Below are 27,988 nucleotides of genomic sequence, written 5' to 3' on the forward strand. Positions count from 1 at the left end.
TTGCTGTAATAATTATGAACAGCTACACCCCTTCCATCTGGTACAATATTGCACAAAGAAAAAGTGGTAATATTCTGCTTCAGAAGAAGGGCGATGCGGGAGTGTGCAACTGATCGCGCTGCCAAAGGGACAAACCGGGGGACATATTAACGGAAAAATGTGCCAAATATGTCAAGTGAAATGTGTAAAAATGCATGAAGTGCCAGGAGACCATTCGAGTCTGTTTCCTCGCCCAACTGCCCTAAATTATGTACAAAAAGGCGAACAAAAGGAAAGGGGGAGAGCCTATTCCCCTACTTCATAAAATTAAAAAAATAAACATGGACCCGCCTTTTACGATCATTCATTGTAGCACCATTTTTAAGTTAACGTTTTGCCAATATTCTTTGTCCAAAAGAAAAAATTCGTTGAAGTGTGTGTTTTACAAATTGCCACTTTTTTTTTTTTTTTTTTTTTTTTTTTCCCCTTCCATTGGAAAATACTTTCCTGAGGTTTGGAAACTTGGGGAAACGTGTTAACCTTAGCTCGGCTCGCGTGTCCAGGAATTGGATTTCTTCCTTGTTCGTTTGATTTTTTTATTGCATACTTGCTTTGTGCGATTTTGTCCTTTCTACCATTTTTACTAATTTGGAAATTTTTCAAATTTGCACGCTTCATGTGACAATCCGAATGTATATCTGTTTTTTTGTTTTTTTTTTTTTTTTGTTCGCGCCCACCCCTGCTTACTCGCGCGCGTGTGTACGCCTCGTCCTGTAGATACATAACATATGCAATCGGCCTGGAGGAAAATGCCGTTCTGGGGGCATAAGCAATCTGGCCAAAGTATGAGCTGCGAGCGACCATTTTAAGTGTAGTATTTTTCCAAATAAGACTTGAAATGAAAAAGTGAAAAAGGTGAAAAATGTTCCAGTAAGACGCAAACAATGCTGCAAAATGGGGTGAAAATAAGCGAATGCCGCCCTTTTGTTTTTGTACATTTTTCTTGTCCCATTTTTTTTCCTTACCAACTTTGTCCGAAGAGTGGCATACATGCATGGCATGTTCCCTTTTCATTTGTCTCGTCCCTTCTAAAGGCAACCTCTTCGTTTAAGTCGCAAACTTGTTTTGCTCTTCCCACACGGATGTTTCCTCAGTATATAATACCTGGTGTACAATGATCTCATATTGGCAGAAATTTCCAAATGAGTGTATAAACATTGTGCACGTAATTATATGCTGTTAGGGATAATCCCCTTTTTTTTTTTTTTTTCTTTTCTTGTACTCTTGCCTCACACACACACTTGTGTGAAGAGGCATAAACGGGCTCAAAGCGACCCAATAGGCACAGACACCAAAAAAAAAAAAAAAAAAAAAAAAAAAAGATAAAAGTTAAAGGAAGAACCCCCTCCACACAGATACACACGTTAACATACTCTGTGTACACTACTGTGTGGTGCATACCTGACAAAGGATAACCCTATACTCGCCAAAATGAATACACATTTAAAAAACAGGGAAACCAAAACTCCGGAGGAAAAGTCTCCCTTTGGTAGACTCACCTTTTCAGAGTTGGCCCAACTTTCGGATTATCTAAAACCAGATAGAAATAATGAAATGTCGTTGTTAGAAGGCAAACGCGAGTTTCCTGCACAAAACGACAATTATATGAACAAGTCAGCAGAAAAAAAAAATTTTATGGAAAATTATGAACTAGCTAGCCAAAATGCACAAAATAGAGAAGAAAAAAAAAAAAAATGTGTGTGCATTAATAACAGTTGTGCAGCGGATAGCTGTTTAGAACAATCAGAACAATGTTACAACCCTTATAGTAACAAACTCATTGATGAGGAGGAGAATAAGCATTTGAAGCCTACAAGGTGGTACGTGTCGCACGAACATCACTCCATCCAAGGGAAGGAAAATTTACCAAACTGTGAGTCACGCGTGAACAGTTCGCTGATAGGCGAACAATGTGTGATGGCGCGAAACGATCAACATGCGAATAATAATCTCTCAAGCAATTCCACGCGCATAGACAGTTCTGACGTTTTTTTCCCAACAAAGGAGAATGGGAACAGAGTCAAGAAGGAATGCGCCTCATATTCGCCAAGCATAAGTAGCAGCCGAATGTGTGGATGCAATGAAAATGGTAAAACTGGGCAGGGGGGAAGCGACAAGGAAGGGCCAAATGCAGATATGCCACTTTGGCGCAGAATTAGCGAATTAGGTCTTTCGGGCGGAAGTGCATTGGGGAAGGAGGGCGAACAGGTGGGAGAAGAAGTCGATGGTGACGACGTCCATGATGATGAAGAAGCAGAAGAAGAAAGGGCCGAGGAAGAAAAACAAGAGGAACAGGAAAAGAGCGAGCATGATCAAAGTGGTGATGATCAAAGTGGTGATGATCAAATGGGTGATGATCAAATGGGTGATGATCAAATGGGTGATGATCAAAGCGGTGACGAACAAAGCGATGTAGAACAAAGCGATGTAGAACAAAGCGATGACGAACAAAGCGATGACGAACAAAGCGATGAAGACAAGCGTAAGGACGAAGATGCAGACATAGTCGTCGACCCCACAAATGAAGAGCAGCCTAGCCAAGTCATCAGACGCAAGGACGATATCACTGCTTACACAAAAAGGGAGGAAGAAACTACAATAGAGAAAAAAAACATGTCCAAGGAAAAGGCGAACAAATATAAAGACAACTTGAATTTATTTAATGAAGTTCTAAAGCACAAAAGTGAGTTAAGCTATTTTCATCAAAAGATGATGGAGGATGAGCGGGATGAGCGGGCTGAGCAGGATGAGCAGGATGAGGCAGAGGATAATCATCTCGTAAGAGTAGACGTACGAGTGAATAACGATGGTCACTATGGTGAAGGCGCGATGAGTAACCGTGTAGTCAAATTAAGACAAAACGGAAATGCTCATCTGTGGAATAGTTGCTGTTCTCATGCTGAAGCCTTTTCAGGCAAGTACGATGTGGCACAGGTAGGTGTGAATTCTAATAATAGCACATATAGTGCGCTTGACGTGGGTAAGCATGCCCCTTTTGTGGGAGCTCTCCCCGCAAGTAAAAAGAATGAGGAAAACGGAGAGCACATGAATGACACGGCGGGTTCGATCGAATCGGTTGATCCACCTGGTGGAATCACCGACAGCTATCGCAGCACCTGCAGCCGGGATGAGATCCCCTGGAAAGAGAACCAGAGGGGCGAATTCAAGGGAGCGGAAAAGGGAGGTAACGAGAAGAAATCATTGCAGAAAAAGAGGAATTCGAACTTGTACAGCTATCTAATCCTAGAAAATAAAAAAACGCAAACACGAAGAGTAGAAATGAAAATAAATGTAAAGTTTAAAAATATATATTTCGTAAAGTATAAGTATGTTAAATGTGTGGTGACTAACAATTCGGGTGTGGTTGTCCACTCATTTACCTTTTGCAAAAACGGCACAGAATTAAATACACAAAATCGGATTCTTAAAATGTATAATAAGGAGAAAGAGAGTTCCAACCTGATGCATCATAATGAAGTGCAGGCTCTACTTGAAGAACTGAGAAAAAGTGCACAGACTGATGTCACATTTGAACTCATGTTCGACGCAGAGATGGTTAACGGGAGGGTCGAAATATCCTCATCGACGGTTAGAATGATAAATGCTCTTTTTTTTTTTTTTTTATAATCGTCCTTTTTCTTTTTTGTTATTACTTTCATTGCGCTTCTTGTCTATATTTTTGAGGTGCCCTACTTTGGGACAGTCATTTCTGCATTTCTGCGCTTGGCAGCGTTGTGTCTTTGATATGCTTAAGTGTGAAGGATGCTCGACACCTGTGTGATGTGTACTTTCGTAGTAAACACCCCGTGCTATATATATCTTCATATGCTCCTTTATTATCCGCTGCAGTTTTACAGGCTAAGTTTCTACGGTGTGGAGGAGGTGCCACAGAAGCGAGTGGAACAAGATACGAAGGAGACGAAGAGCAGAGAGACAAGTGTAAGGCTAAATAAAGAGAGAATCAGTACCCAGGGTAGAGGAATCACCGGGGCGGTCGCTAACGTTGTGCTTACTAAGGGGAAAATTCCCAGTGGGAAGGTTCCTAACGGGAAGGTCGTTCACGGGAGGGTTACTAACGAGAAGGTCGTTCATGAGAAGGTCGTTCATGAGAAGGTCGTTCACGAGAAGGTCGTTCACGAGAAGGTCGTTCACGAGAAGAGCACCAATAACTTCGATACAAAGCTTGCCTCTAACCGCAGGACGCCCGTTGAGCCCCTCAAAGGAGCAACGCACCAATCAGCCAAGAGCAGCGCCAAGCCTGTTACAAAATCGAAGGAGGAAAAAGAAAAGAATTCCTACATAGGATTCACCATATTACACCTAAAGTACCTCTTCCAGATGCAGGAGAAAGGATCCATTCATCTAAACATCTCAAATAATAAGAATGAGGAATTGGATTTTGTGAAAAATTACAGCAAGGAGGAATATGCACAACACTTGGATGGAAAGGCAGTAGAAGAAATGTATTCAAATAGTTTCAGCTATGCAGACAAAATAGGGATTCTTTTTAAAATATTATTTGGGCATAGTTTGAATATCTCCTCGCAGAAAATTTTTCTGGAATATAAATTCTTTTCAAGTGATGTGGATGGTTTGGATAATTACAAGGATGATTCCTCTGATAGACACACCGATTTTAGGAGCGCACTGGAAATGGTGCAAAAGGGGAAAGTGTCCAATCTTTTAGAAACGAAAAAGAGAGTGGAGGAATGTTTGAAAAATTATCTAAAAAATTGTTCTCAATACATTTATGATGAAATTACCATTTCGCTACTTGGCTTGTCAGAAGGTAATGGAGAAGATAGTGATGATAGGAGGCACTGTAGGAACGATACGAAAGGTAAATGTACATATGGAAGAACGCCCTTTTGTAACTCCCCAAGTGAAGCAAACATTCAGGGTTCTTTCTCCAAAGGTGGACAGTGTCCCTACACAGAGTGTAGCGTTGGTAATAAGGAAGGAAAACCATACGCAATGGAAGTTAGTAAACTCTCCAACGGGGGGTATTACGAAGAGGAAGAAGAGATAAAAAGGTCTATCCATTGTATATCGGAGGCATGTCTACCTGATTCGTGTGAAACATCACAGAGGTTAAAACCTCATTTGGTCAATCTGTTGAACTGGTTACAGAGAAAGAATGAGAAAAAAAAGAGGATAGAAACGTTGGAACAGATCATACGTAAGTACATCACTGGAGTGAATGACTACCTCGACTTCGTAGAACTGAGCAACGGCAATAAGGCATACAAAGTTTATGAGGAGAACAAGAAGTTAAAGGAGTACATAAAAAACTGCAACGCATTTTTTATCGACACGCTGATGAACAATCACCAGGAGATACAAAAATTGAAGCACAGGAATAAAACCGTTAACATATTATACAATAAGGAAAGAATGAGTAATTTAGGAAGGGTGGGAACCAAGAGAGACTCCTCCGTAGTTGGTGTCCATTCAGATGACATGGGCGAGATCGATCCGCTTGTAGAGTTAGATCGCTTAGGCACCATAAATATTCTGGAAAAAAAAAATGATATATTTGGAAGAATAATTAGTAGGAGATCTGTAGGGAATTTATCCCCCTCAGTCAGGAGAGTGAAGAAAAGCGAGCAGAAATGCTCCTCCGTTTGTCCAGAGATATCTAGGCAGGATAGTCGAAGCGACAATTACCATGTAGATATAAAATTAGAAGGGTCTTTTTCGAAAAGAAACTGCGCAACGGTGATGGTGGATGGCAGTAAGCCAAAGAAGGAGAGTGATTTTCTCCATCGTAAATTGAATTGGTCGAAGAAGGGGGAAGCGCTGTTGCAAGAGCTTCAAGGAGGAAAGAGATACAGTAGTAGGTCATCCCCTCAGTTGAGCTCATTGAGTGCGTTACATTTTGGCAAGGGAGGGGTAGTTAGAACCAGTCCTAGCAGTTGTGGAAATCGTAGGAGTTGTGAAAGTTATAGGAGTCGCAGAAGTCGGAGCGGGGGTGCCAGGGAAAACACATCTTTCCATTCGTGTCATCTCGAAAGGGGGAAATTGCGCGGTGGACAAGTAGCCTCACAAACAGGGGGCGGTCAAACAGAGCGAACGTATGAAACGGAAAGAAGTGGTCTAATGGGTCCAAATGGTCTAACCGATCGAGGGGATCGGAGGCGCCTGTTGAAACTCTACTCCAATCCGATCGGCTCAGCTCTCCTCGCGCGCGCATCGAAGAAGAAAGAACATAGTGCTGTCACCATGGACAGTCTTGTAAAGAGTTCGAAAGAGACACATCTGCATGGAAATGTAAAGTGGAGCTCGTTTAGAAGTCGAACTGTTGGAGGGAATGGTGCGCAGAGCAGTAGGAATGACCATGTGTGTCCGAACGCCCCGTCTAGCTATGCGCAGTTGAGTAATCATGATGTAAAGCCAAGACAACCTCTTAGTGCGTTGAAAAAAAAGAGTGGCACGACGATATGCAATGGAGAAACGATCCATCCTGGTGGCACTGCGAGGAGGGGGCAGAAGGCGAAGTGTGATAAAAAGGAAGCGACTATAAAAGGAACTTTCCACGCGGGGGATCACCACAATCAGGTGAATCACCACAATCAGGTGAACCACCACAATCAGGTGATCCACCAAACTGAGGTAAACCACCACATTCACGTGAACCACGTTGACAAATCCCCCGACGGGGAATGCAATCCATCTGAAGTGCGCCCCCATTTGCAGAGCCGAAGATCTGAACGAAAGGTGTCCACTACCAATTGCACCTACAGAAGGGGTCCAAGAGATACCCCGCAAGGTGGTGGTAACCATAGTACAAATAACGCTAAGGGGAATCCCCTGAGCAGAACAAAAAACTACGACACGAGCGAGGTGTTAAAAAAGGAATATTTTAATAATGCACAGACGGGTTCAAGGAAGAAGAGACAGACCATACCAAATTATGGGGTGAACCTGACAAGTGGAAAAGGGAAAGGAAAGGCAAATTTAAAAGAAGGGAAAAATAGAAGTTCCAGTGAGGATAAATCTGGTGAGTCGAAGATAACGCATACAGAGGAAAGTGAAAATGCATCTGTCACCACGTTGAGAGGTGATATGTCAAGGGTCATTACGGGCAGGAGTTTTACACCCATGGATCGAAATTCTGATGAAGTGCGTAAAGGAAAAAAAGTAACAGACACGGTAGTTACAATTGGAAGAGCAAAGATAGCTCATCAAATGGACAACGTTGATTATAAAAAAAGATACATCGAAAAAGTTATATCGACGTATGATGATTATATTACAATGAAGACGGATGAACAGAGTGTGGAGAGAAAAATCTCTACAGTTAACGGTTCAAGCAGTAAGGTGCAATCACCAGGTGAAGACACAAACGGTATAACTAACAAGGAAGGAACATGTACCCAAAAGAACAATCAACGGGACCAGAATTCTATTAAGTCCATAAAAGAACTCATCGAGCATAACGTAACGCAAAAAAGTAACTTTGATCTAAACGGTATAGAGAAAAAGGTGTTCCTGAAAAATCTACACAACAGTAAGGTAGGTTCCGGTGTGTACCTTCAGGCAGTAAAAATTGGTAGTGGACACGAAGGTCATCCGAAGACTACCATTGGGGGAGATAAACAGCGTGTTTCCAAATCTAAGGATGCTTACATCCTTGATATCATAAATAAAAATCTGAATAAATCCTTCAATCAACTGGACAGGATAAAGAAGAAGATGAGCGAACACTTGGTCGTGTAGGTGGTTCTTACTGGGTTAAGTGCATGTTCTCTATCTGCTCCCACTTTAGGTTGTCATAGTTTTTCCACTTTTTATTTCCGATTTTTTTTTTTTTTTTTTTTTTTTTTTTTGCATTTTTTTTCGTTCCTTTCTCATTCCGTCCTGGAAACATGGAGAATGCGAAGAAAAGTTCCGTTGAGTCGTATACTATGTGGGGGTGTTTGTAACATGTAACGTGGTCATGCCAGTTGAGTTACCCAATTAGGTACGGCCCCTTTCCCCCCCCCCTCCCGGTTGGTCGATCACCCCGCCAGGAGGTTATGTTTCTTTTTTTTGTGCAAGCTCCCAGCAGGGTGACATTAACATTAGCCGCAACTTCACCAAGAGGAGAAAAAAAAAAAAATAAAATAATCAAATAATCCGAAGAGGGGTAATTTTATTTCCTATTAAAAATGCAAAAAAAAAAAAAAAAAAAAAAAAAAAAAAGATTATTATGCATACATGAATGTGAAATGTGAATGTATCTGCCGCTTTTCCGTTAGGGCTGACGGTGTCACGTTTTGGTAAAGCATTTTTCGCGACATTGCCAAGGCGGATTGTAATTATATATTTTTTTTTTTCTTCCCTTTGTTCATTCTTTTGCCTCTCTTTTTTTTTCAACTTGGAAGCCCCAGGGGTAGAATGCCTAACGGTGAAGAGCAGTGGAAAGGCGACAATCAGGAGAAGCGCACAAATTCGAAAAAAAAAAAAAAAAAAAAAAAAAAGTGAAATACCAGAACAGCTGTATATATATAGTTGGGGGTGCATGGCAGTCCATTGAAGGAAGGGGGGATCCTTTCCTTTGAGAGAACACAAATTGGAACAGGACAGGGGTTCTTCCCTCGGATACTTGGAAGAAGAGCGTGTACATTCACATTTGTGATTATCTAAGGGGCCTATTGTTGGGGAGGGTGTCCTTCTTGGACCATTCTTCTCTGCCTTTTCAATTTCTTAGGCGAAGGAGAATTTTGAAGTAGTCTCAGGAGGGGCACCCCAATTTTTAACTCCTCCAACAGTGTCAGGGACAGAGAGCCACTAAGGGGAAGAGCAGGCAAAAGACTCTTCATTGGGTTGTTGTCCGCGTTGATTGGGCAAAGCACAAAGTGCAATGCGGTAGAGGAGTTTTCTTTTTTTTTTTTTTTTTTTCCAGAGCAGCTTGGAATTTTGTTTTGTCATTTTCATTCATTGCTACGCACCGTTTGGAAAAGTATAGACGGGGGTGTTAAGTCATTGGTACCATTTTTTTTTTTTTTTTTTTTTTTTTTTTTTTTGTCCCCACGCTTACGCCCAACTTGCCAACGATCACACCATGGCGCAGTTTCTAATAGAGCAGATCCGATACATACATGAGGAAATCGAGATGATGGAAAAGGCAATTGCGGATTTGATCGAGGAGAAGGTTCGAAAGAAGAAGGAGTGGAGCATTCGTTACGACTATGCCATCAGTTACCTAGTGGAGAAGATACAGACAAAGTCAAAGCTGCTCCTGCAGTATTATAAGGACGAAGACAATTTGAAAAAAGAGGAAATGCAGTTTATTTCTGGTAAGACAAATGGAGGAAGACAAAGAGGAAAAGGTGAAGAGGAAGAAGCAGAGGAAGGTCAAGAGGAAGGAGTTTGGCAAGAAGAAAACACCGACTTGTGGAAGAATTACTACGAAAGAATTAAGTATATCAGGGATTACCACAAAAAAAACAACATAAAAAAAATAGAAATTAGGAGCTACAAGGCCTATAAGTATGAAGCACTCAAGAATAATAAACTAAAGGAGAGTTTTTCTCCCGTGGAGAGAAAAGGAAAATATGTAGACATGCACAAATTTTACAGCGACTTCGTAAATATGAAGAAAATTAAAAACTATAGGATGAGTGTATATCGAAAGAAGGAATTGGCTAGTCAAAAGAAGAGAAATAGTACAGAGAATGAAAAGAGAAAGAATTCCTCCAAAGGGGTGAAAATCAACGAAGGAGAATTCAAGGAAATGGACTTAGTAACGTATCTTCACAATTTCACCCGCTTCTATTACATCCCAAGGTATTGCAAGTATAAAAATGAAGAATATAAAAAATACATCCAGAATGTATTATCCTATCTAGTGAATTTTTTTTCAAAGGTTAATGTCCTTGTGGATTGCCAGAAAATGTACTTACAATATGAGGAGAACTTTGAAAATAAATTTAAGGAGAAGGAAATTAAGCAGTGGGAAAAGTATACATATGATCTGGACCTGTACTGTAACGTTAATGATAGGCTATACGCGTCAGAGGGAACATTCAACTCTTATAAGAATAGCAAACACTACGATGAGGATTTGAAAAAATACATGCAGAAGAAACTCACCGTGGAGGAGCTTGAAGATTTCAAGAGGCAGATCGAACAGGAAGACAAGGAGATAGCCAAATGTGAATACCTCATCGAGTTATATAAAAATGTTTTAAATAAAATTTTCCAAAGGACCATTCAAAAAATACAGAGAAAGCAGGCCATCAGTGTGGACGAACTACAGAAAAAAATGAAATCGGAGAAAAGGAATGATAACTTTTTAAGTTTACGTGATCGTGCTGGGTTGTATGGCACTGACGAATATGATGCACGAACTGATTTCCCCCACCTGTACAATTCGCAAATTTTTGGACCTTCCTCCGAAGATGATGATGATGATGACGACTCCACAGATGCGTCTGATGGGGATAGTCTAAACAGTGAAGTGGACGGGGGAAAAAAAAAAAAAGGAAAAGGAGGAACAGATGGAACAGATGAGGAAGACCAAGATGATGATGAAAAAACTATTTATAACCCCTTGAATTTGCCACTAGGACATGATAATAAACCCATACCTTATTGGCTTTACAAACTACACGGGTTATCCAAGGAGTACACGTGCGAAATATGCGGGAATTACTCTTACTTTGGCAGAGCCCAGTTTGAAAAACACTTCTACGAATGGAGACACTCCTTTGGAATGAAGTGCCTGAACATCCCGAACACGCTGCATTTTAAGGAGATCACCAAAATAGATGATGCGCTTAATTTATATGAACGACTCAAGAAACAGACACAGATGCATGTCTTCAAGCCTGATCAGGAGGTTGAGTGTGAAGACTCAAAGGGGAATGTCATGAACATGAAGGCCTACGATGATTTGAAGCGCCAGGGGCTGCTTTAAGCGATGGGTCCGCAGCGATCACCCACTTGTACGCACATTTGCGTAATGTTGCCCTTTTTTAACATATTTTTTTTTTTTTTTTTTTTTTTTTTTTTTTTCGGACAAATTATAATCCTACACTGGAAAAGACAAATTGTCTACTTCCGCCCTCCCTTTACCTATAAAGAACTTTCGTTTGACATTAACCTTGTTCCGCTCATTTTGTGTGCCCACGTTGGTACCATTATGTTGTAAGTTCTCTCCTCCCACCCCGATAAGAGTGCGGAGTGTACACTGGGCGCCAAATAATGGAGACCTACTCATTTTAGGAGAGCATCTTTTCGCAAACGAGAATAGTGCACAATGGGCGGAACGATCAACAGCGCTTTCTCTACCCTCGCCTCCAACTTTCCTCCCCATTTGCCAAAGAATTAATGTGAGATTAAGAGATAAGTACAGGAATTTCAACAAGGTGTTTATCATAGAGAAGGAGTGAGTTGGTGATGGCACAGTAATCATCTGCGCAAAGCTGAAGCAACGCTTAAGTTGCACCTTTATATGTCTGCCTTGATATCCTTCCCCTCCGCCAAATCTGGATTGTCTTCCCACACATGTTCTGTGCACCGTGCTAGTTATTTATATACATATCCACGTGCATGTAAATTTTTCACTGAATGGAAGTTGTGACTTGTTCGTCACTCCTCCCCCCCTTGTAACGTTTCCATTTCTGCGACACGGAAAAAATGGAGGTAAAAAAAATGATCACATGGTTGCATGAGACTAGCATAACTGATGGTGCTATTCCTTTTCCTCGTGCGATGACAAACTGGAGGAAATTTCCCTTTTTTCCATGTTGCTGGTGCTTTTGTTTTTTGTTTTTCCTCTTTCCCCCCCCCTCTATCTATGCACATTCTCTTTTTTTATTTTTTCCAAGGGAAAGCACAAAACTGTTCCACCTCCTTGGCCAACCAGAGAACTAGAGAAATGAATATACCCCCTGAAAAAATGCACAACCTTGAGATAAAGAAACACTCAAGGGTTGATTTGCTTCTCCTAAGGAGCTCCGACTTTCATTCCTGTACAGCACGAAAAATGTCTCTCGCGAGATAGCATGGTTTTTGTGAAGCTTTTTTTTTTTTTTTTTTACTTTCCTCATTTTGCTCTGTTCATTTTTCACTCTTCACTTTGCTTTATTTATTATTTCCCCCCCCCCCCCCCCCCAGTTCGGAAGCTCCAAAGGGACGTAGACGAAATGGGCCTTCTGTCTAGCACGGTAGGGAGCAACAGCCGCCGAAAAAGCGACTTTTCCCAAAGGCACTTCTCCAGAAAGTTGGAAAAACAGCAAAAGTCGCGCCGGTGGAGAGGTAACCCCCTTTGCGTCATCCCCTAAAATTCATGTTCTCCTTATTTTTGTGCATACCCTTTTAAAGGAGCAACACTTGTCGGGAATTTTGACAACTTTAGACAACATCACGGACCAGGACAACACCCTATACGTAACTGCAATTATATGTTTACCATCTGAGTGTGTGTTTCGTACCAACAATTTAGTGAGCCTTAACAGGAGGAAGATTACACAAGGGACACTCTCCTACCGAACATGCCCTACTTGTTTTTTTCCCTCTCATCAGTGCTTAACACAGGAAGGTGAACTAATTGGGATGTTAAAGGTGTGGGCAGAAATGCATTAATGCTTTAATGTTTTTTTTTTTTTTTTTTTTTTTTTTTTTATTATTATTATTTTTAATGTAAATCGCCTGACTGTTCATACTTTTTTAAAACAACATGCGGATATGATACAGAATTGCAGCAAACTTGCCAAGTGGAAAGAACGCCTCAACAAAATTGCGCTGTTGTAGTTGAGGCAAATTGCATTTCCACATTGTTTTCTTTTTACGTTGTTTTTTTAATGAATATTACATTTCTTCCGTTATTTCTATTTCTTAAAATGTTCGCTCTTTAAAATAATTAAAAATTGGGGGGGGGAATAGTTGTTGCTAGCCAATTTACAGTGGAATATATATATTTTTTTTTTTTTTTTTTTTTCTCGCTTGCACCGCTACACCAGTTCAATGGTAAGTGCACGCTCTTCACATTTCCCCTCTGTTTCTGCACAGATTGGTACAAAACGGCTATACTTATATAACGGGAAAGACTTACACTGCCGGAGCTGCGCGTGTTTATTAGGTAACAAAGGACAATTCACCGTGGCGACTTGAGTGAACACACCATTGTGGGTGACATCCCCCCCGTTGCAGTGGTCGCAAAGGTGTAAGTTCACACGTATCTACTCATCCCCTTGGTTATATGTGCTATACCCTCTCTTTCCCACCTTTTGCAGATTTTTACATACAAAGGAACTTCCGGAAGAGGGGCCTTGGGCTTGTTAGTATGACCCTCACTCAGGGGGAGAAAAAAGAACAAGTGAATGTGAAAAGGAGGGTGAATGCGATAATAACAGTTGATGTATTAATAAAGACGAATGCATAAATGGGACAACTCCTCCCTATGTGTATCTACCCTGGAGGAGGAGTGCAGATGCTTGTCTATTTGATGATTCCCCCTTTTGTGCTACTTCCCATTTTGTAGGAACTATTTAACTTCATGCTGAAAGACAAGGCTATCTCCCCATCCAGATTATGGTAAGCATGAACGAGGGTTCTTTCGACCGACTTGACCCATCTGACTGAGACTTTCCTGTCTTTTCTTTTCAAGTCAGCTAGTGTATTCCGTAGGTCCTCCTCCTTTGGATTTGCTCCATATGTGCCTATATACATAGACGCATGAACATAAGTGTGTTTTTTTTTTTTTTTTTTTTTTTTTTTTTTTTTTCTACCCGCGCTAACGTAGCTATGATAACCCATCCTACAAATTGCAAAGCTTCTTGAAGAAGCACTTCTCCCCGTGCGCGCTGATCAAGCAGGTTCGAATGGATGGCTAATCATGTGCCCTCAATTTTCGCCCTACAAGTGCATGAACATGTAGGTCTATTTGCATATATATGCAATACGTATATTTATATCTATATATATATTTTTTTTTTTTTTTTTTTTTCCGCGAAGCCGAACAATTTCGTCATCTTTGCGGAGTACTTTGGAGAACCGGAAATGGGCCCCTTTGGGCAATGAGCGTCAGGGTAATATTTGATACTGTCCCTTTCGGACACTGGGGAGGGAGTATACAAAAGGGCAATTCGCCTTTCCGTTCCATGGATTCATCGCGTAGAGCAGCCCGTTCCAACTAGTTCTCTCTATTGAAACCCTTTGTCCAGAACTCTCCTTTGTGAGAAAAAAAAAAAAAAAAAAAAAAAAAAAACGCAAGACAGATAGACATCCCTTTTGAGTGAAGAGATAACTCATATTTTGGTTATCCACCTGGTCTACATTCTTATCTGTTGATCGACCAGAGCAATTATTTAAACTTCCTTCCTCTTCATATTTGACTGGAATGCATGTTATGCATTTCGTTCGTTCGTTCGTTTTTTTTTTTTTTTTTTTTTTTTCTCCTTTGAAAACGCCTTTTTTCATGTACTTATCTGTGCTAGCCATTTGTGCTTTCCCCCCCCATAAAGGTACCAACTGGGGGAGCATGTAACCCGCGCTGATAAGGCGTGACTTCCACTCGTCTTATCAGTGCGTTTCGAGGTTGGCCTAACATATGCGCACACCGTGCTTGAGCAAAATAATCGCGTCCAACTTTGTGAAGACTGTAAGATGAGGTCAAAGGGGAAAAGGAATTCTGACTCTGCCAAGGCAGGCAATTTATCTGCGCATGAAAAATTTGTGAGAAAAAAAAAAAAAAAAAAGAAAGAAAAAACATGTACAAACATATGTAAGCACAAATGTGTATGTAGTGAATGCGCAAAAGCCGAACAGGTGCGCCAGACAACGCACCTTTGGCCTCATTCTCGTCTAACAATAATTCTTTGGCCGCACCCAAAAAAGGACCAGTTAATCGATGAATACTATTCCGACTTGAAAGACAATCGAAAAAAAGAAGAGTGTCAACCCAGGTTCACACAGGGGGACCATATTTTTAAATCAGTGGAGAGGGACAAAGCTGATTACGCGGTTAAAAAAATAAAGGCAACATTCAGTTCATTGGAGACCCAGATTTCCTCGGTCCAGCCGTACGATACATCAAACATGTCATTCCTGCATATGCTGTTCATGCTATCTCCCCCTTCCAAAAGAGACTGGATGAAAACGAAGAACCTCCACCTTTCACCGACTTGGTTCCAAATGGTATCTCCTGCTCCTAAGAGATGTGCGTTTGAAAGCGGCACTCCTGTGATCCTTTTTTTTTTTTTTTTTTTTTTGTAAACGTTCATTCGTGTCGTTTTACTCATCTTCACAACTTCCATGCACAACTTCCCTTCGAGCAGAGGCGAAATTCGGCACCGTGAAGATCACCAACCCTTTGCCCAAAGTAGAGCGGGTATAGCATTTAATCCCTCGCTGCAGGGGTGCCGATGGAAATGAAAAATGGGACAACTTCAAATTCCTACAGGGAAAGGCGCCATGCAGGCGATCGTTATTTGCAGCTATGCAATATGGTCCCTAATTTAAACCCTGAGCAAATGAAACAATTCACCTTCTTTCAGCGAGACCAACTGAAGGAGGGCTACATGCAGTGGCTAACGACGGAGAAACTGATGGTAAGGCTTGTTTGCTCATTGCCGATGCTCTAGTAAATAGATATCATGCATTGTTAAGCGGAACCATGTATCGTTTCGCGGCATTGTCTAACTTGTCCCTCTTTTTTTTCCCCCCCCCCACACCATCCCAAAATAGAGGCCAAATGAAAGAAGAAAAGAATACGAACAAATGCAGGAAAAATATTTAGAAGTAATAAATATACCCCTGAAAAAAAAAAAAAAAAATGCGTAAAGTACCATCCACTGTGTTGTGATGCGTGTGAATGTATGTCTCGCCATTCGCTTCCCCTGTCAGACTTTAAAATTATCGGAAGATATAAAAAAGGATGTAAAGCTAGCGCGAGTAGTTAAGTCGCACTACCCTAGAGGAATAGTTGGTTATCTGAGCATTTCGTATTGGATCATTTAATAGGCAGAATGTGTTAGCACAAATTGGGAGGAGAAGGAACGACAGGGTGTGCTGAACATCGTGAACTGTTCACGCTGTTGATGGACTTTGTGCTGATCAAAGATGACTACTTCATATTGGGCAACGCAAAATAAAGTGCGGAAAAAAGTATAATTTTATTTTATTATTTTATTTTATTTTTTTTTTTTTTTGTGCAATAAGGCGTCGATTCCATATACAGTGAAAACACTGAGTTGTACAAGGACAAATATGAGGAGCTCAAAAGTAGGCAAGAATTTCGAGAGAAGAAAATGAAAGAACGTGGAGCAGGTATCGGCTTAGTCTTTATTTACACAAAAAAATTTACACAAAATCGTATTTCACTGCGCTTTGTCTTTGCTTTCTTTTCTTTTCCATTTTGTTCAGCCCTGGAGCGGCAAAACAACAGGAATGGGAACTTCCTTGCATTCGAAGCAGACAATATGTGAAGTGCCCGCGATTTGAGCGTGCAGAGTTGCTACGTTAAAGCTGCTTTGCAGCTGCTTCTTCTCTATCCCATTTCTTTTCTTTTTTTTTTTTTTTCTTGAGCTAGCCAAACGATGATTTCGCCAAACTTTCGAGGTTTTTTTTACCTGAACAGTTCATGCACTTTTTTAAGCATTCCCAACTGCATATATGCAGAATGGGAAAAAGTGCACACATCCTTTCAGAAATGCTCGCATAAGAAAAAAGAAAGAAAAAATTAATTCGATAAATTGCAAACTTTACAATTTAAGCAGATTTTTTTTGTGTTTTGATTCATAACGGTGTAGCCAAAAGGGAAATCAAAGGGGTATAAGAAATGAAAAAGTTACGGCAAGGTGGAGGAGATAGACACAATATCACAAAAAAAGGAGTTAAAAAAAAAAAAAGAATACACGTACCTACACACATAAGTGGACGTGCATGCGCTTTTCCACTTCCCTTGGGTGAAAGTAAAAGAGGTGAGTTTCCTCCCGATCTGCCTCGCACGGAATTGTGGACGCGTCACAAAATAATTAGCGCATCCAGCGGCATGCTTCTTCATCCGTGTTATTCAGTTCAATAAAAATTTGAAAACGCATTTTGACATCATGTTAAAGGGACATTTCCACGAAACAAACTTCACTCTCCAAAGTGGATCCACTTGACACATATCTGTGGTCTACCCACACGTTCGCCGTGCTATGCCGCACGCTCCCTGTACATTCGATCGGCGTTAACATAGCTGAGTGGAATAGCCCCCCATCAAAAGGGCAAGCATAACGCTAATTACCCCTCATATCACAAAAATATTTTGTGCTGAAAAAAAAACTCTCTCTTGTGATGCCCCCGCAATTGGTTATTACTGTACAGGGTAACCTCGTTGTCAAGGACAAGGCAGAATGCGAAACGAATAGGCAGGCACAACCGTCCCTTTAGATTGGTTGCGGGAAGTACTATAATACCTCTGCTTATGCCCCTGCTTGGTAAGCCCCGGATGGGTACCCCCCTGATTGGTAGGCCCCCATCTGGTGAGGTCTAAATTGGTACGAATCCCTATCATCGGGCAACCTATTCGCAGGGTACGGGTTGACGACACCATTATAGCAAGTGTTAGTAGTTGAATTTACGTAGGAGGCTCTATTCAAGTGTTGACTCTCCGCCCCTGCGAAAGGAACGTCGTTTCCATACAAGCTGCTGTTGTTCTTGGGCACTATCCACGGGGAGGTATATTGTCTTCTGTAAGTCTCGTCCAAGTTGTCATCAACATAGGTGGCACCACCCATTGGCTGGTTAGCTCCCAATCCGTGTGCAACATTATCTACATTTTTGACGCTGTAATGACTGTATGGAAGGTGATGGGGGAGAGCTTCAAACATTTTATTCTGTTGACTGGAAAGTGCAGGAGGAGGAGACCTCTCATCCTTTTCCATAATTGGAATGGTCACATGTTTCAATATATAGCCTTCTATCACTTGTGTTTTCTTCGATGCATCCTCATTATCTTGCTTATGCGTAACAACTTCTTGGATTGACTTTCCACCAACAGGTAATATGCCGCCATGTCTCAAATCGCCATTTTTATATTCTCGCGAGGTTTTTTCATGCACTGTTTGTGTTTGTGTCTTTTTCTCACTTGACTTTGACTTGGCCAGGTCTACCCGTTCCTTCCTTTTGAGGTTGTTTATGTACAAATAGTAAAATAGCAGGAAATTAACGGTGGAAAATAATCGAACAATTAAAAACACTTTGATAAACTCATCATCCATTACACTCGCAAAGGAAGAGTTTTTGTATTGATTTATTTCCACTAATGATACAACGATCACTAGAAAGAAGGAGGTGTACATTAATCCGATGGAGGGTAAGGATATGGAGAGTATGGTTGTGATTAGCAAGAAACAGAGCATGAAATAGTCCATTTTGGAGGGAAAAATGTACATTATTTCAAAGCTGTACAACCCGAAGTAGAAGAAGTAGCACACGTAAAAGAGCAGGCTAATTAGGAAGCCCGAGCGGGCTGCTTTGTGGTTCTCCATTTTGTCCGGGGGGTGGCTCTTCAAAACAGTTGCATGAATCCCGCGGTTCGCGTGGTTGCTAATTGGCGAGTGACTTTCCTTGAGGGCGCAATTTAATTAAGTGCAACTTAATTGGTTGTAAATTAATCCGATTTGGTGTAGCTTAATTTTTTTTTCGAATGGAACTTTTTTTATTTGTTCCTTTAAAGTGAAGTTGTTTTTTTCTAATATAAGTTCTTTTTTTTTTTTTTTTTTTTGCCTTCTTTTGTCTTTATTTTGCATTTCCTTTGCCTCTCTTTTTCCCTTTTTTTTTACCCTATTGTTTGCCCTTTTTTCTTCTCTTGGGTCTGCCTCCCTTACAAGCAATTTTAACCCCGCGGTTGACACAACGCCTAGGCGCTTTTTGAGCGGTTCCGCAAAAGTAATCAAGCCGATAGAACAAATGCGCTCAAAAGCGAACAAGTGAAGAGGAAAAATGGGGCAACAAAAAAGGAGTGAAAAACAAATAAATACAAATAAATTCAATTCGAAACAAGGTGGAACAAGATAAAAGAACATAAAAGGATCACAGAACAAACAAAGCAAAATGAACATAATTCTCATGCCAATTTCGATTTTTCCCCTTGTTTCGCGTCCAAAATGTAGTCGCCCATTCGAACTTTTTCAAGCCATTTGCGTTGCCCATGCGATGTGGACACTTTTGCGAGACCCCCCACACATGAGCACAACTGCATGAACTGTTCATACTTTTTTTGGCATGCAAACATGCATGTTCGGAAAAAATGTCTAAAAATGTATGAACAGTTCAGAAAAAAAAAAAAAAATTTCAAGTGGCTACTCAGTTATGCCATCACCGGTAACTGTACACACTATTCCAATGACTGAAAAAAAAAAAAAAAAATCTTCATCATATGCTTATGATGCTTATCTACATTGTCGAGTTAGACGCCTCGACTGGTCGGCTTTCTTCACGAATAATATTTTCCCTAAAATTGGTTAACAGTGGCCCATTTTTTTTTTTTTTTCTTTTGCCATTAAAAATGTACCTGTTCTCTTTCAAGTTCAAATGGCAAGTTACGCGGGAAGTGGTAGGAAAGGATACCAAATGGGACACATGAAGCAGTTCGGTGATTGTCAAATTAAGCGGAGTTTTTTTTTCCCCCCCCACTTGGCGATTCGGTGCCACACAAAGTGTGCATGTTGCCTCTTTAAGACATGTCTTTGGGGGTATTTCATAATATAATGGCACCTCTCCCATTCGCGGGGAACACCTTTCCGTATGCATACAGGTATAGGTACATTTGTACAGCATATGATTTAAATTTTTTTTTTTTTTTTTTTTTTCTTTTCCTATTTGATGCTGCTGTTTGCGGTAGAATTTTTTCATGTTTATAAAAATGGCATAAGAGTTATTCTGTTGGATCATGTCACATGGAGCAGTCCACCTTGCTTCGTAGTTTATGAGAGAACTTAATACTTTGAAGTTGGGAGTAATGATAAAACGTTTACGCATACCCTTATGTAGCGCTTACTCCTTTTCAAAGGTTTCTTTTTGCCAATGATATGCTCCATTTGGGATTCTTCTTAAAATTGGGCAACATTTATGGTGTGCTATTTTTTAACCCTTGCACATTATGGGGGTATTTCAAAAGGGTATAATGGGAAGGAGAGAAAAAAAAGGTCACCTTCACAAGGAGGTTGGCAGTTTTGCTTAACTTCTTTCTACACAGAATGGATTGCGCTGTAACTGTTTCAGGTTTGTGTACAGGGAGGAGGTAGTGGCTACACCTGCCTAGGCCCATAACGTGGCGATACAAAAGGGGAAAAAAAAACATGCGGTGAATCGCAAAACTTTGTGCGTTCATATCGTTCAAATGTATATCTCCATCTGCATGGATGCCATTTCTAAAAATATACCACGTATCATTCTCCTTTTCCCCTAAAACACTATGGATACCATGTTTTGGTACCAAAATAGCTAGGTCTTTTTTTTTTTTTTTTTTTTTGCCCTTTTCCCACGGGAATACACGTATAATATAAAATTACATTTATGTGCATCTGCCTTTTCACGTCAGGAACGAAGAAAAAAAAAAAAAAAAACGCGTACCTCTTTCATGATAGTATATTCAAAAAAATGCAAAGTTCATTTGCCAACAAATTAAGTGGGCATATTTACCTATGGAAATGAATCTTCCAAATAGTAGAACTAATCTCCGAATAGTGCAGATTATAGCCGGTGCGGAAGGTAGCGAAATGTATGCATACAAAATTTATAGGTTGCATGAATTATATGCATTGCGTGTAGGGTTCGTCGTTTTTACCCCCAATGTAGAAAATCTTCTAAACCGGGAAAGAAGGCCCTTCGTATTGTTTACCTTTCAATTTGTATAACTGCGAAAAATAAAATATAGCTATATGAATTTATTTAACCATACGGGGGCACGGAAAAATTGCACGCATTTGAGAATGACTTTGGATGGGGAAACGTGCCTCCGCTCCACTGCCCATTTTTCGAGCGACGGTTCCCGCGGACATTCGATGTCACGTAAAATGCAGCAATTTTAAAATGATGATATGGAACAAAAAGGGGGAAAAAAAAAATAAATAAATAAAATAATAATAAAATAAGAAGAATAATAAAATAATAAAAAAAAAAAAAAAAAAAAAGTACAAATGAGCCTATAATGACTGCTCAAATTTGCTGGATGTCACAATTGCTAAACTGCAGTAGTCCTCAAAATAAAAACTCAACCACCTTATTTTAAAAAAGAAAAGAAAAGAAAAGAGAATACAACGGGAAACGCATGAGCCGGTAATTCCAGGTGCTCCGCCCGAAGGATTAACTTCATAATGCCAAGTAAAAGCAATAACAGTAACTTTATATTTACGAAGAATGAGCAAACAGAATTTCCCCCCCAAACTGAAAGGGATCAGAAAAGATGGCTTGAAAAGTAGCGGGGGGACGAAAAAGAATCAGGATGGTAAAAATGGCAACAAAAAAAAGAAACCCTTTAAGAAGAATAAAATTAAGGGGGCAAAACAGGTGGGGGTATTATCTCAGTCTTGTGATAAATTCCTGAACAGCAAGGGGGAGATACAGCATGCAGACAAACCAGACGCAGAATTCAATTTCGCGAAGAAGGAAGAAGGAACGGGGGAGCCACACGCACCAGTGAAGAACAAAACGGTGATGAAAAAATCCAAATCAAATTTTGTCACTCCTGTCTTGAAGAAAATAATGATAAGTAAAAAGTTATCCAAAAAGAGGAATCGTGGAGGGAAAATCCAAGGGGGGGAGAATGAATCACATGCCCAATACATTCCAAATGAAGCTCCTTCACCAGAGAATGTCGTTAATCGAGGGAAACACGAATGTGAGACTAGCAGTCCGTTTGCTAATCGAAATGATGGCAACTATCCAACCGATAGGGCCTTCTACCCTGACCAGTACGAAAGCCATTATGGAGAAAAGAAAAAACAAAAATACAAGAAGAAAAAAAAAATCCTACAGGATCCAGAAGAAATAGTGAACTCGTCCCTGTTCAGATACATTAATGAGTACATGTACACCAACAGAAGCGACACTGTGCAAAAAAAGTTAAAGGAAACAAAAAATATTTTCAATATTTACCATTCGGGGTACAGAAATCAGAAAAATAAATGGCCCCAAAATCCCGTTCATGTAATAATAAGTCATTTAAAAAAAAATTTTACAAAAAAAAGTAAAATAGCAGATTTGGGATGTGGAGAAGCAGAAATAGCCCAAGCATTGAATGGCTGGTCCGTGACCTCCTACGATTTAATTCAGCTCAATGAGCATGTCACTGTTTGTAACATAACGAAATTGCCACTTGCAGACAATTCCCACGATTGCTTCGTCTTGTGTCTGAGTCTCATGAACACAGACTGGCCGAAAGTTATATTTGAGGCACTTCGGTGTCTGAAAAAGAGGTTAAATTATGGACACTGAAATGTCGCCATTTTAGCAGCCATTTTTTTTTTGACCCCCTTTTGCAGCTCTCTTCATGTTTTTTTTTTTTTTTTTTTTTTTTTTTTTTTACATTTCCACAGGGGAACCCTAATAATAGCCGACGTGGTGAGCAGGTTTACCAACTACAAGGCGTTCATGAAGTTCATGAAGAATGTTGGCTTTACCTTCACCAACAGAGTAGGCCTTTTTCTTACGCACAGCACCGTGTGGAAAAGCAGCCATATTTGGTCTATGCGCACATTTGGCTGATGGGGGGAATTAGCCGTTTGTGCAATTTGGCTAGCTGAACAGCCAAAATGTACATATATATATATTTTTATTTATTATTTATTTTATTTTATTTTTTTTTATTACCCGTTCAGGTAAATATGGACGATTTTTTTTATGTGCTATTTTTTGAGAATAATAAAAAGGACGACGCTTCCTACACGGCGAATGAGAAGAGAATTGGGAAGGTTTCCAAGTTGTTGGCTCCCTGTGTTTACAAGAGGAGGTAGCCTATTTGTGAAGTGGCGGAAAAGGCAAATTAACAAGTCCATTTTGTGTGTGCACACGAGGGGGAGATAAAAAGGCGGCCTCGATCGCGTAGATCATCTCACAAACGCAGACGAAAAAAAAAAAAAAAAAAAAAAAAAAAAAAAGAAGAGGAAGACAAAGCAAACAAAGGAGTGCACAAGTTAGCGAAAAATACAGTGGGGGGATACCTGCTCCTCGAAATGGCACCGCCCAAACGTAGACCACCCGGACGTTTCGCAACAAACTAAATGAGCCCGAACTGCCGGAACAACTGATGAATTGTCATAATTTTTTTTTCCGGGGAAAATCGACTTTTGTACTCGACAGTGACGTCCCGGAAGGTCATGTAGAGCTTGTTGGAAAGAATAGCATTTCGTGTGTCCATATAATTATAAAAATCCGGGGGGATTTTTATCTTTCTTTGCTCACTGTTCAAATTTATTATAATTCGGTTGGGTACTCCTATGAGATCGCAATTTTTCAGCTTCCGTGACAAGTGCAAATCTGTATCATCGTAGTATATATCCACGTTGCTATTTTTAAAAGTGTTGTACAGCCATAGGGTGAGGACGTACTCGACGTCGTTGCTGTTGAGGGGGGGCGTCGCCATGTTGGGTGCGTCCATCGCCTCGACCGCGTCGGTCACTTGGGCCATTTTCACAATTTTTGCAACTTTTGTCGCGGAGTATTTGCTCCTCTGATTGGTCTGAATGAGGTAGACGGAGAAAGGAGCGATTTGCTCAGGCAGTCGGATTCCGTCATCGTCGTAGAAGGAATCAACCAAGAAGTAGAGGAGTCTATAAATACCAATTCCGTAGGAACCCATAAGGATATTATTTTTTTCATTCCGTTTGTTTAAGTATTTGATACCCAGTTTTTTAGAGTAATAATCTCCTAATTTAAAAATGTGTGCAGCTTCTTTATATTTTCCATCTCGACATAGCACTTGAAATTCGTGACTTTCCAGTGCATTCATTTTATCCATTTTCCTTTTTTTCGTAACCTTAAATGGTAACTTTAAATCGGAAAAAATTTTCCCATAACATTCTTTATATGAATCATAAGTTTCATTCAGACAAATATCATTGCTATGAAAGGAGTAGCCATCCTTCATTAGAAATTCTTTGCTCTTGAACAGTGTCTTCTCTAACCTCTTTTCATTCCTGAATTTATAATTGAACTGATGTATAAGTAATGGAAGTGATTTGGCTGGTATGTTTTCGTTGTAGACTTGATTTATGAGGCAGATTGCCTGTTCTTCACATGTGGGACTTAGGATGAGTCCATCATCTTCCATTTTTTTTTTTGTCATTACAGTTTCATTAACCTTGCTCATGTCCCCTTTTTGTTGTTTCTGCTTGTATACATATAAGAATTCATCGCTATATAATTTGGAGCGGTCTGAAATATTCCACCATTTCTTGGCTTGCAGAATGGACATAAAAAGACCATGCGAATTGACTCTCTTCAAGTGGATATTTAGAAAGTGGATGAGCTTCTCGATCGACTTATATCCAAGGGGAAGGAGGTTATACAAGCCATTAACATCTTTTATATAATTTGCTCTTTGCAACAATTCGCTTGCTTTGTCTCCGTTCTTCTTTTCGGTATCGTTACAGATTTTGTTGAAAATGGATTCAGAGCCCATGCATGAGTGGTTGTTGCTTGCATACATACCTACGCGGTTCGCTCTTCCTCTATTAAATGGTGCCAGAGGTAAGAATGCTCCTTTTTCTATGTGCACTGTCTGTACTACACGGAGGTAATTCGCTATGTGCAGGAGCAGTACAAGTGAACAAAACATCATATGCACAAGGTGTGTCGGCTCCTCGGGATGCCCAAACCGCCAAGGGACGCACCTTTGGAGACTTGGTACCACGCAAAAAATGTTCCATGATCTCATGCACCCGTATTCCCATACGCCCGAGGGTGGGAAGCGCAAAACGGTGAGGTGGCCCTTACCACACAGATCATCAGTTGTTATTTCGCTTGGTATATAGCCGAACGGGGGTATGACACGGCTGAGCTTGGTTTCCTAGCCAAATTGCAGGAGCCACCTCACAACTCTTCCGCAAAGTCAAGATATCAAAAAAAAAAAAAAAATTCCATCCCCTATCCATTATGCGAACCTTCTTTCACGCCATTGTGTGCACTTCAGGGGGGGCCACATTAGCAGTATTCCTTCTTCGTTTTTCTCTCTTTGCTTATTTCTTTTTTTTTTCCGACTTTGGTTTGCCACTCTCGGTGGAACTGGAAAACGGAGCTAGAGGGCCCCTGATGGGTAATTAAAAAAAATGGTGAAAATTATTTAATTCAAAATGGTCCATGAAAGGGCCAGGTAGTTCTTTGGCTAGAACAGCGACGCTACACAAAATTCATCACAAGAAAAAATAAAAAAAAAAAAAAAAGGGACCTACTTATTTTTTAGCTTGCACAAGGTATATTGTGGAAGGGGGGTGGGGGCAAATAAAACAAAAAAAAAAATAAAATAATAATAATAAAATAAAATAAACGTTGCACATGGAGGAACAGGCAAGTGGAAGTGGAAGCGACACCAAAAGAAGAAAAAATATATAATAAAATAAAAACATATATATGTATATATGTGCATGTGTGTACCTGCTGATATATATACACACACCGTCGGGAGGGGTATACACAAATGATTGCGATTTTATGTTCGCAGACAAGCCCCTCTTCTCCCCCGGAACGCTGACAACTTGCACCCCTGGTTGACATACCAAAATGGAAAATCTAACCATCGGGTTCCGATTCAGCCGATTCAAAAGCCACCGTATGTCCTACAGGGGGAGGGGCGGTGGGCATAATGAAGAGGATTTTCTCCCGGGAGATTCCCCTTGTTTGCCGGCTTCACCCTTTTGTGGTTGCCTTCCCCTGTTAGACTCCGCGTGGGTAGTTCAACACACATGGCAATTGTACGCTGAACGCTGTACAGAAGGGGGCTCCTAAGTAGGAGGCATGTGTGTGTGTGGGTGGGAGAAGCAACTAAGAGGTATTTTATTGATATGCTTAGGTTGTCACAACACAAGGGGGTCTACTTCCCGCATGGACGTGTTCGTCATTGACAGAATGGCCGAACCGCGAATGTGCTTATCTGATGATGGAGCAGCTCATCTAGCCGTTATAGCAAATAGGGGGGCGGCCCCCTTTACAACATGTAACCCACGTTCCTTCTCAAAGCCTTGGCGTTGGCTCTCAAGGGAGCGGTGTTAAAGGTAACAAAGTCCTTCTCCATGTATTCATCTACAAGCATTAGAGAGGCAGAATTGCCACATCTATAACAATAATTAGGAGCACTAAAAATGGTGACAACCTTATCATTGTGCATCCACAAGAACCCGTCCTGCACCAGTTGGTGAGCCCTACATATACAACTAAGCTTATTTTGTCGAAGAAACGCATTCGTCCTCTCTTCGCTAAATACAACACCGGCACCTCTGGGAGATGCTTTCCATCCTTCAATGATACCATCCTCGGGTCCAGCAGGGTCACTCCAAAGCAAATCACAAATGGGGCCATCCTGTGGAATTTCTTTAAAACGATCTAAGTCGTTAATTTGATTAATGGTGTGCAAATAGGGAGAAATTCCTCCATGATCACAGAAAATTTGGTTGCTAATGATGGCTGTGAGGGGCAGATAGTCAAAGGCGTCTGTTATGTACCTCCATGCGTTGTAATCTCCATTATATTTCCTTATGCACTCATCGTAAAATCCGTAAACCTTGGTTATTTGTCTGCTCTCGTGGTTTCCCCTTAGGATAGTCACTCTGGTCGGGTACTTTATCTTCAGGCAGGCCACCAGGCAGAAGCATTCGCATGAGTAGTACCCCCTGTCCACATAGTCGCCCAGGAAAAGGTAGTTCACGTCCGGTGGAAATCCTCCTGTGGGGGGCGTAGCGCAAAGCGCAAAGTGGAAAATGGAATGAATGTGGGAATGAATGTGCGAATGAATGTGGGAATGAATGTAATGTGGAAAGTATCAAAGGTGGGTGTGCACGGAATGGAGATGCTTTTACGCACCTCCTAGAACACCTCGTCATTAATTACTAGCCACAAGAGAGATGGAGGGATTGGCTAGTTATTTCTGGCCCATTGCGCACTTACCTATGTGGAACAGTTCCAGGAGGTCGTAAAACTGTCCGTGAATGTCCCCCGCAACAGTCACGGGGGCGTTAACTTGCACACAGTTGGGCTCCTCCTTGAGGATGTCCCTGAGCAATGTGCACATGAGCTTGACTTCCTCCATGTGAAGCAACTCGCACTTTAACAATTTGTTTATCCATTCGTCCACATTGTGCGAAACCTTTGTGGAGCATGCGGCGGGCGCACAATTCGCCTCACTCTGAAGGAGTTCCTCAAAACGCTCGTCATTCTTTGTGCACTTCTCATTCGTCTGGTCATCATCGTTGCTTACGAGAAAATCGTAAAATTCTTTGCTTATAAGTATATTATTCTGACATTGTTTAATTTTCCTGTTGTATTCACTCTCCGAAATGACTTCTTCATCACTCAGCTCCTTAACAGACAAATTCTCGTACGTTGTATAATTATCTTCATTAATGAATGTTTCGCACGTTGAAACTTGGATTCCTTCATCATTTGACAATTTTTTTTTTTTTTCTGACTGTTCATAAATTGTGCGTTTTTTTTCTCCATTTTGCCTGACCTGTTCAGGCGAATGGGTCTCCTTTTCGCTTAGTTTTTCCGTCTTTTTTTTTTCCATATATGAGTTGTCGTTTTGGCTGTTCTGGCTATTTTGACTCTTTTCGTTTGGGCGTTTGGAGTTACCTTTCGAGTTAAGAACGTCGATGAGTTGGCAATTTTGACTGGGTCCAAAGCAGTTGCTCATGATTCAGTGCGCGAGATATTTGTCCGGGGCTCTGTTGGAGTGGATTGTCGATAATGTTAGCGAGTTGTGTTATATAGGTTTGTTATGTTTGCTTGTTCGTTTCGCCTTTCTTTTTCCTTTTTTTTT

General features: G+C 40.7%; 8 protein-coding genes across 8 annotated transcripts; 5 read left to right on the forward strand and 3 right to left on the reverse strand.

Annotated features, from left to right (window-relative positions):
• Positions 1 to 1,470: 1,470 nt before the first annotated feature.
• On the forward strand, positions 1,471 to 7,758 carry PKNH_0722600 (conserved Plasmodium protein, unknown function; the record flags this gene model as incomplete). The annotated part of the gene is made up of 2 exons (XM_002258481.1): positions 1,471 to 3,627; positions 3,889 to 7,758. 2 exons carry the CDS (start codon positions 1,471 to 1,473, stop codon positions 7,756 to 7,758), a joined length of 6,027 nt encoding a protein of 2,008 aa, XP_002258517.1.
• Positions 7,759 to 9,085: 1,327 nt separating this feature from the next.
• Positions 9,086 to 10,942, forward strand: PKNH_0722700 (splicing factor 3A subunit 3, putative; the record flags this gene model as incomplete). The annotated part of the gene is made up of 1 exon (XM_002258482.1): positions 9,086 to 10,942. One exon carries the CDS (start codon positions 9,086 to 9,088, stop codon positions 10,940 to 10,942), a length of 1,857 nt encoding a protein of 618 aa, XP_002258518.1.
• Positions 10,943 to 11,905: 963 nt separating this feature from the next.
• Positions 11,906 to 14,049, forward strand: PKNH_0722800 (alpha-tubulin N-acetyltransferase, putative; the record flags this gene model as incomplete). Its single annotated transcript, XM_002258483.1, has 9 exons — positions 11,906 to 11,999; positions 12,145 to 12,194; positions 12,352 to 12,417; positions 12,553 to 12,591; positions 13,039 to 13,108; positions 13,263 to 13,306; positions 13,511 to 13,563; positions 13,772 to 13,844; positions 13,984 to 14,049. 9 exons carry the CDS (start codon positions 11,906 to 11,908, stop codon positions 14,047 to 14,049), a joined length of 555 nt encoding a protein of 184 aa, XP_002258519.1.
• A 585-nt stretch (positions 14,050 to 14,634) lies between these two features.
• Positions 14,635 to 16,454, forward strand: PKNH_0722900 (conserved Plasmodium protein, unknown function; the record flags this gene model as incomplete). The annotated part of the gene is made up of 9 exons (XM_039113938.1): positions 14,635 to 14,703; positions 14,866 to 14,991; positions 15,114 to 15,165; positions 15,306 to 15,358; positions 15,525 to 15,578; positions 15,715 to 15,768; positions 15,874 to 15,955; positions 16,189 to 16,296; positions 16,393 to 16,454. The coding sequence occupies 9 exons, from the start codon at positions 14,635 to 14,637 to the stop codon at positions 16,452 to 16,454; spliced, it is 660 nt and encodes a 219-aa protein (XP_038969576.1).
• A 984-nt stretch (positions 16,455 to 17,438) lies between these two features.
• PKNH_0723000 (conserved Plasmodium protein, unknown function) lies at positions 17,439 to 18,506 on the reverse strand (the record flags this gene model as incomplete). Its single annotated transcript, XM_002258485.1, has 1 exon — positions 17,439 to 18,506. The coding sequence occupies one exon, from the start codon at positions 18,504 to 18,506 to the stop codon at positions 17,439 to 17,441; it is 1,068 nt and encodes a 355-aa protein (XP_002258521.1).
• Positions 18,507 to 21,378: 2,872 nt separating this feature from the next.
• Positions 21,379 to 22,973, forward strand: PKNH_0723100 (ribosomal RNA-processing protein 8, putative; the record flags this gene model as incomplete). Its single annotated transcript, XM_002258486.1, has 3 exons — positions 21,379 to 22,436; positions 22,557 to 22,653; positions 22,839 to 22,973. 3 exons carry the CDS (start codon positions 21,379 to 21,381, stop codon positions 22,971 to 22,973), a joined length of 1,290 nt encoding a protein of 429 aa, XP_002258522.1.
• A 263-nt stretch (positions 22,974 to 23,236) lies between these two features.
• PKNH_0723200 (proline--tRNA ligase, putative) lies at positions 23,237 to 24,895 on the reverse strand (the record flags this gene model as incomplete). The annotated part of the gene is made up of 1 exon (XM_002258487.1): positions 23,237 to 24,895. One exon carries the CDS (start codon positions 24,893 to 24,895, stop codon positions 23,237 to 23,239), a length of 1,659 nt encoding a protein of 552 aa, XP_002258523.1.
• A 1,266-nt stretch (positions 24,896 to 26,161) lies between these two features.
• On the reverse strand, positions 26,162 to 27,862 carry PKNH_0723300 (protein phosphatase-beta, putative; the record flags this gene model as incomplete). The annotated part of the gene is made up of 2 exons (XM_002258488.1): positions 26,162 to 26,895; positions 27,118 to 27,862. The coding sequence occupies 2 exons, from the start codon at positions 27,860 to 27,862 to the stop codon at positions 26,162 to 26,164; spliced, it is 1,479 nt and encodes a 492-aa protein (XP_002258524.1).
• Positions 27,863 to 27,988: the final 126 nt, after the last annotated feature.

This window comes from Plasmodium knowlesi (genome assembly GCF_000006355.2).
Source record: "Plasmodium knowlesi strain H genome assembly, chromosome: 7".
Taxonomy (NCBI): Eukaryota; Apicomplexa; class Aconoidasida; order Haemosporida; family Plasmodiidae; genus Plasmodium; species Plasmodium knowlesi.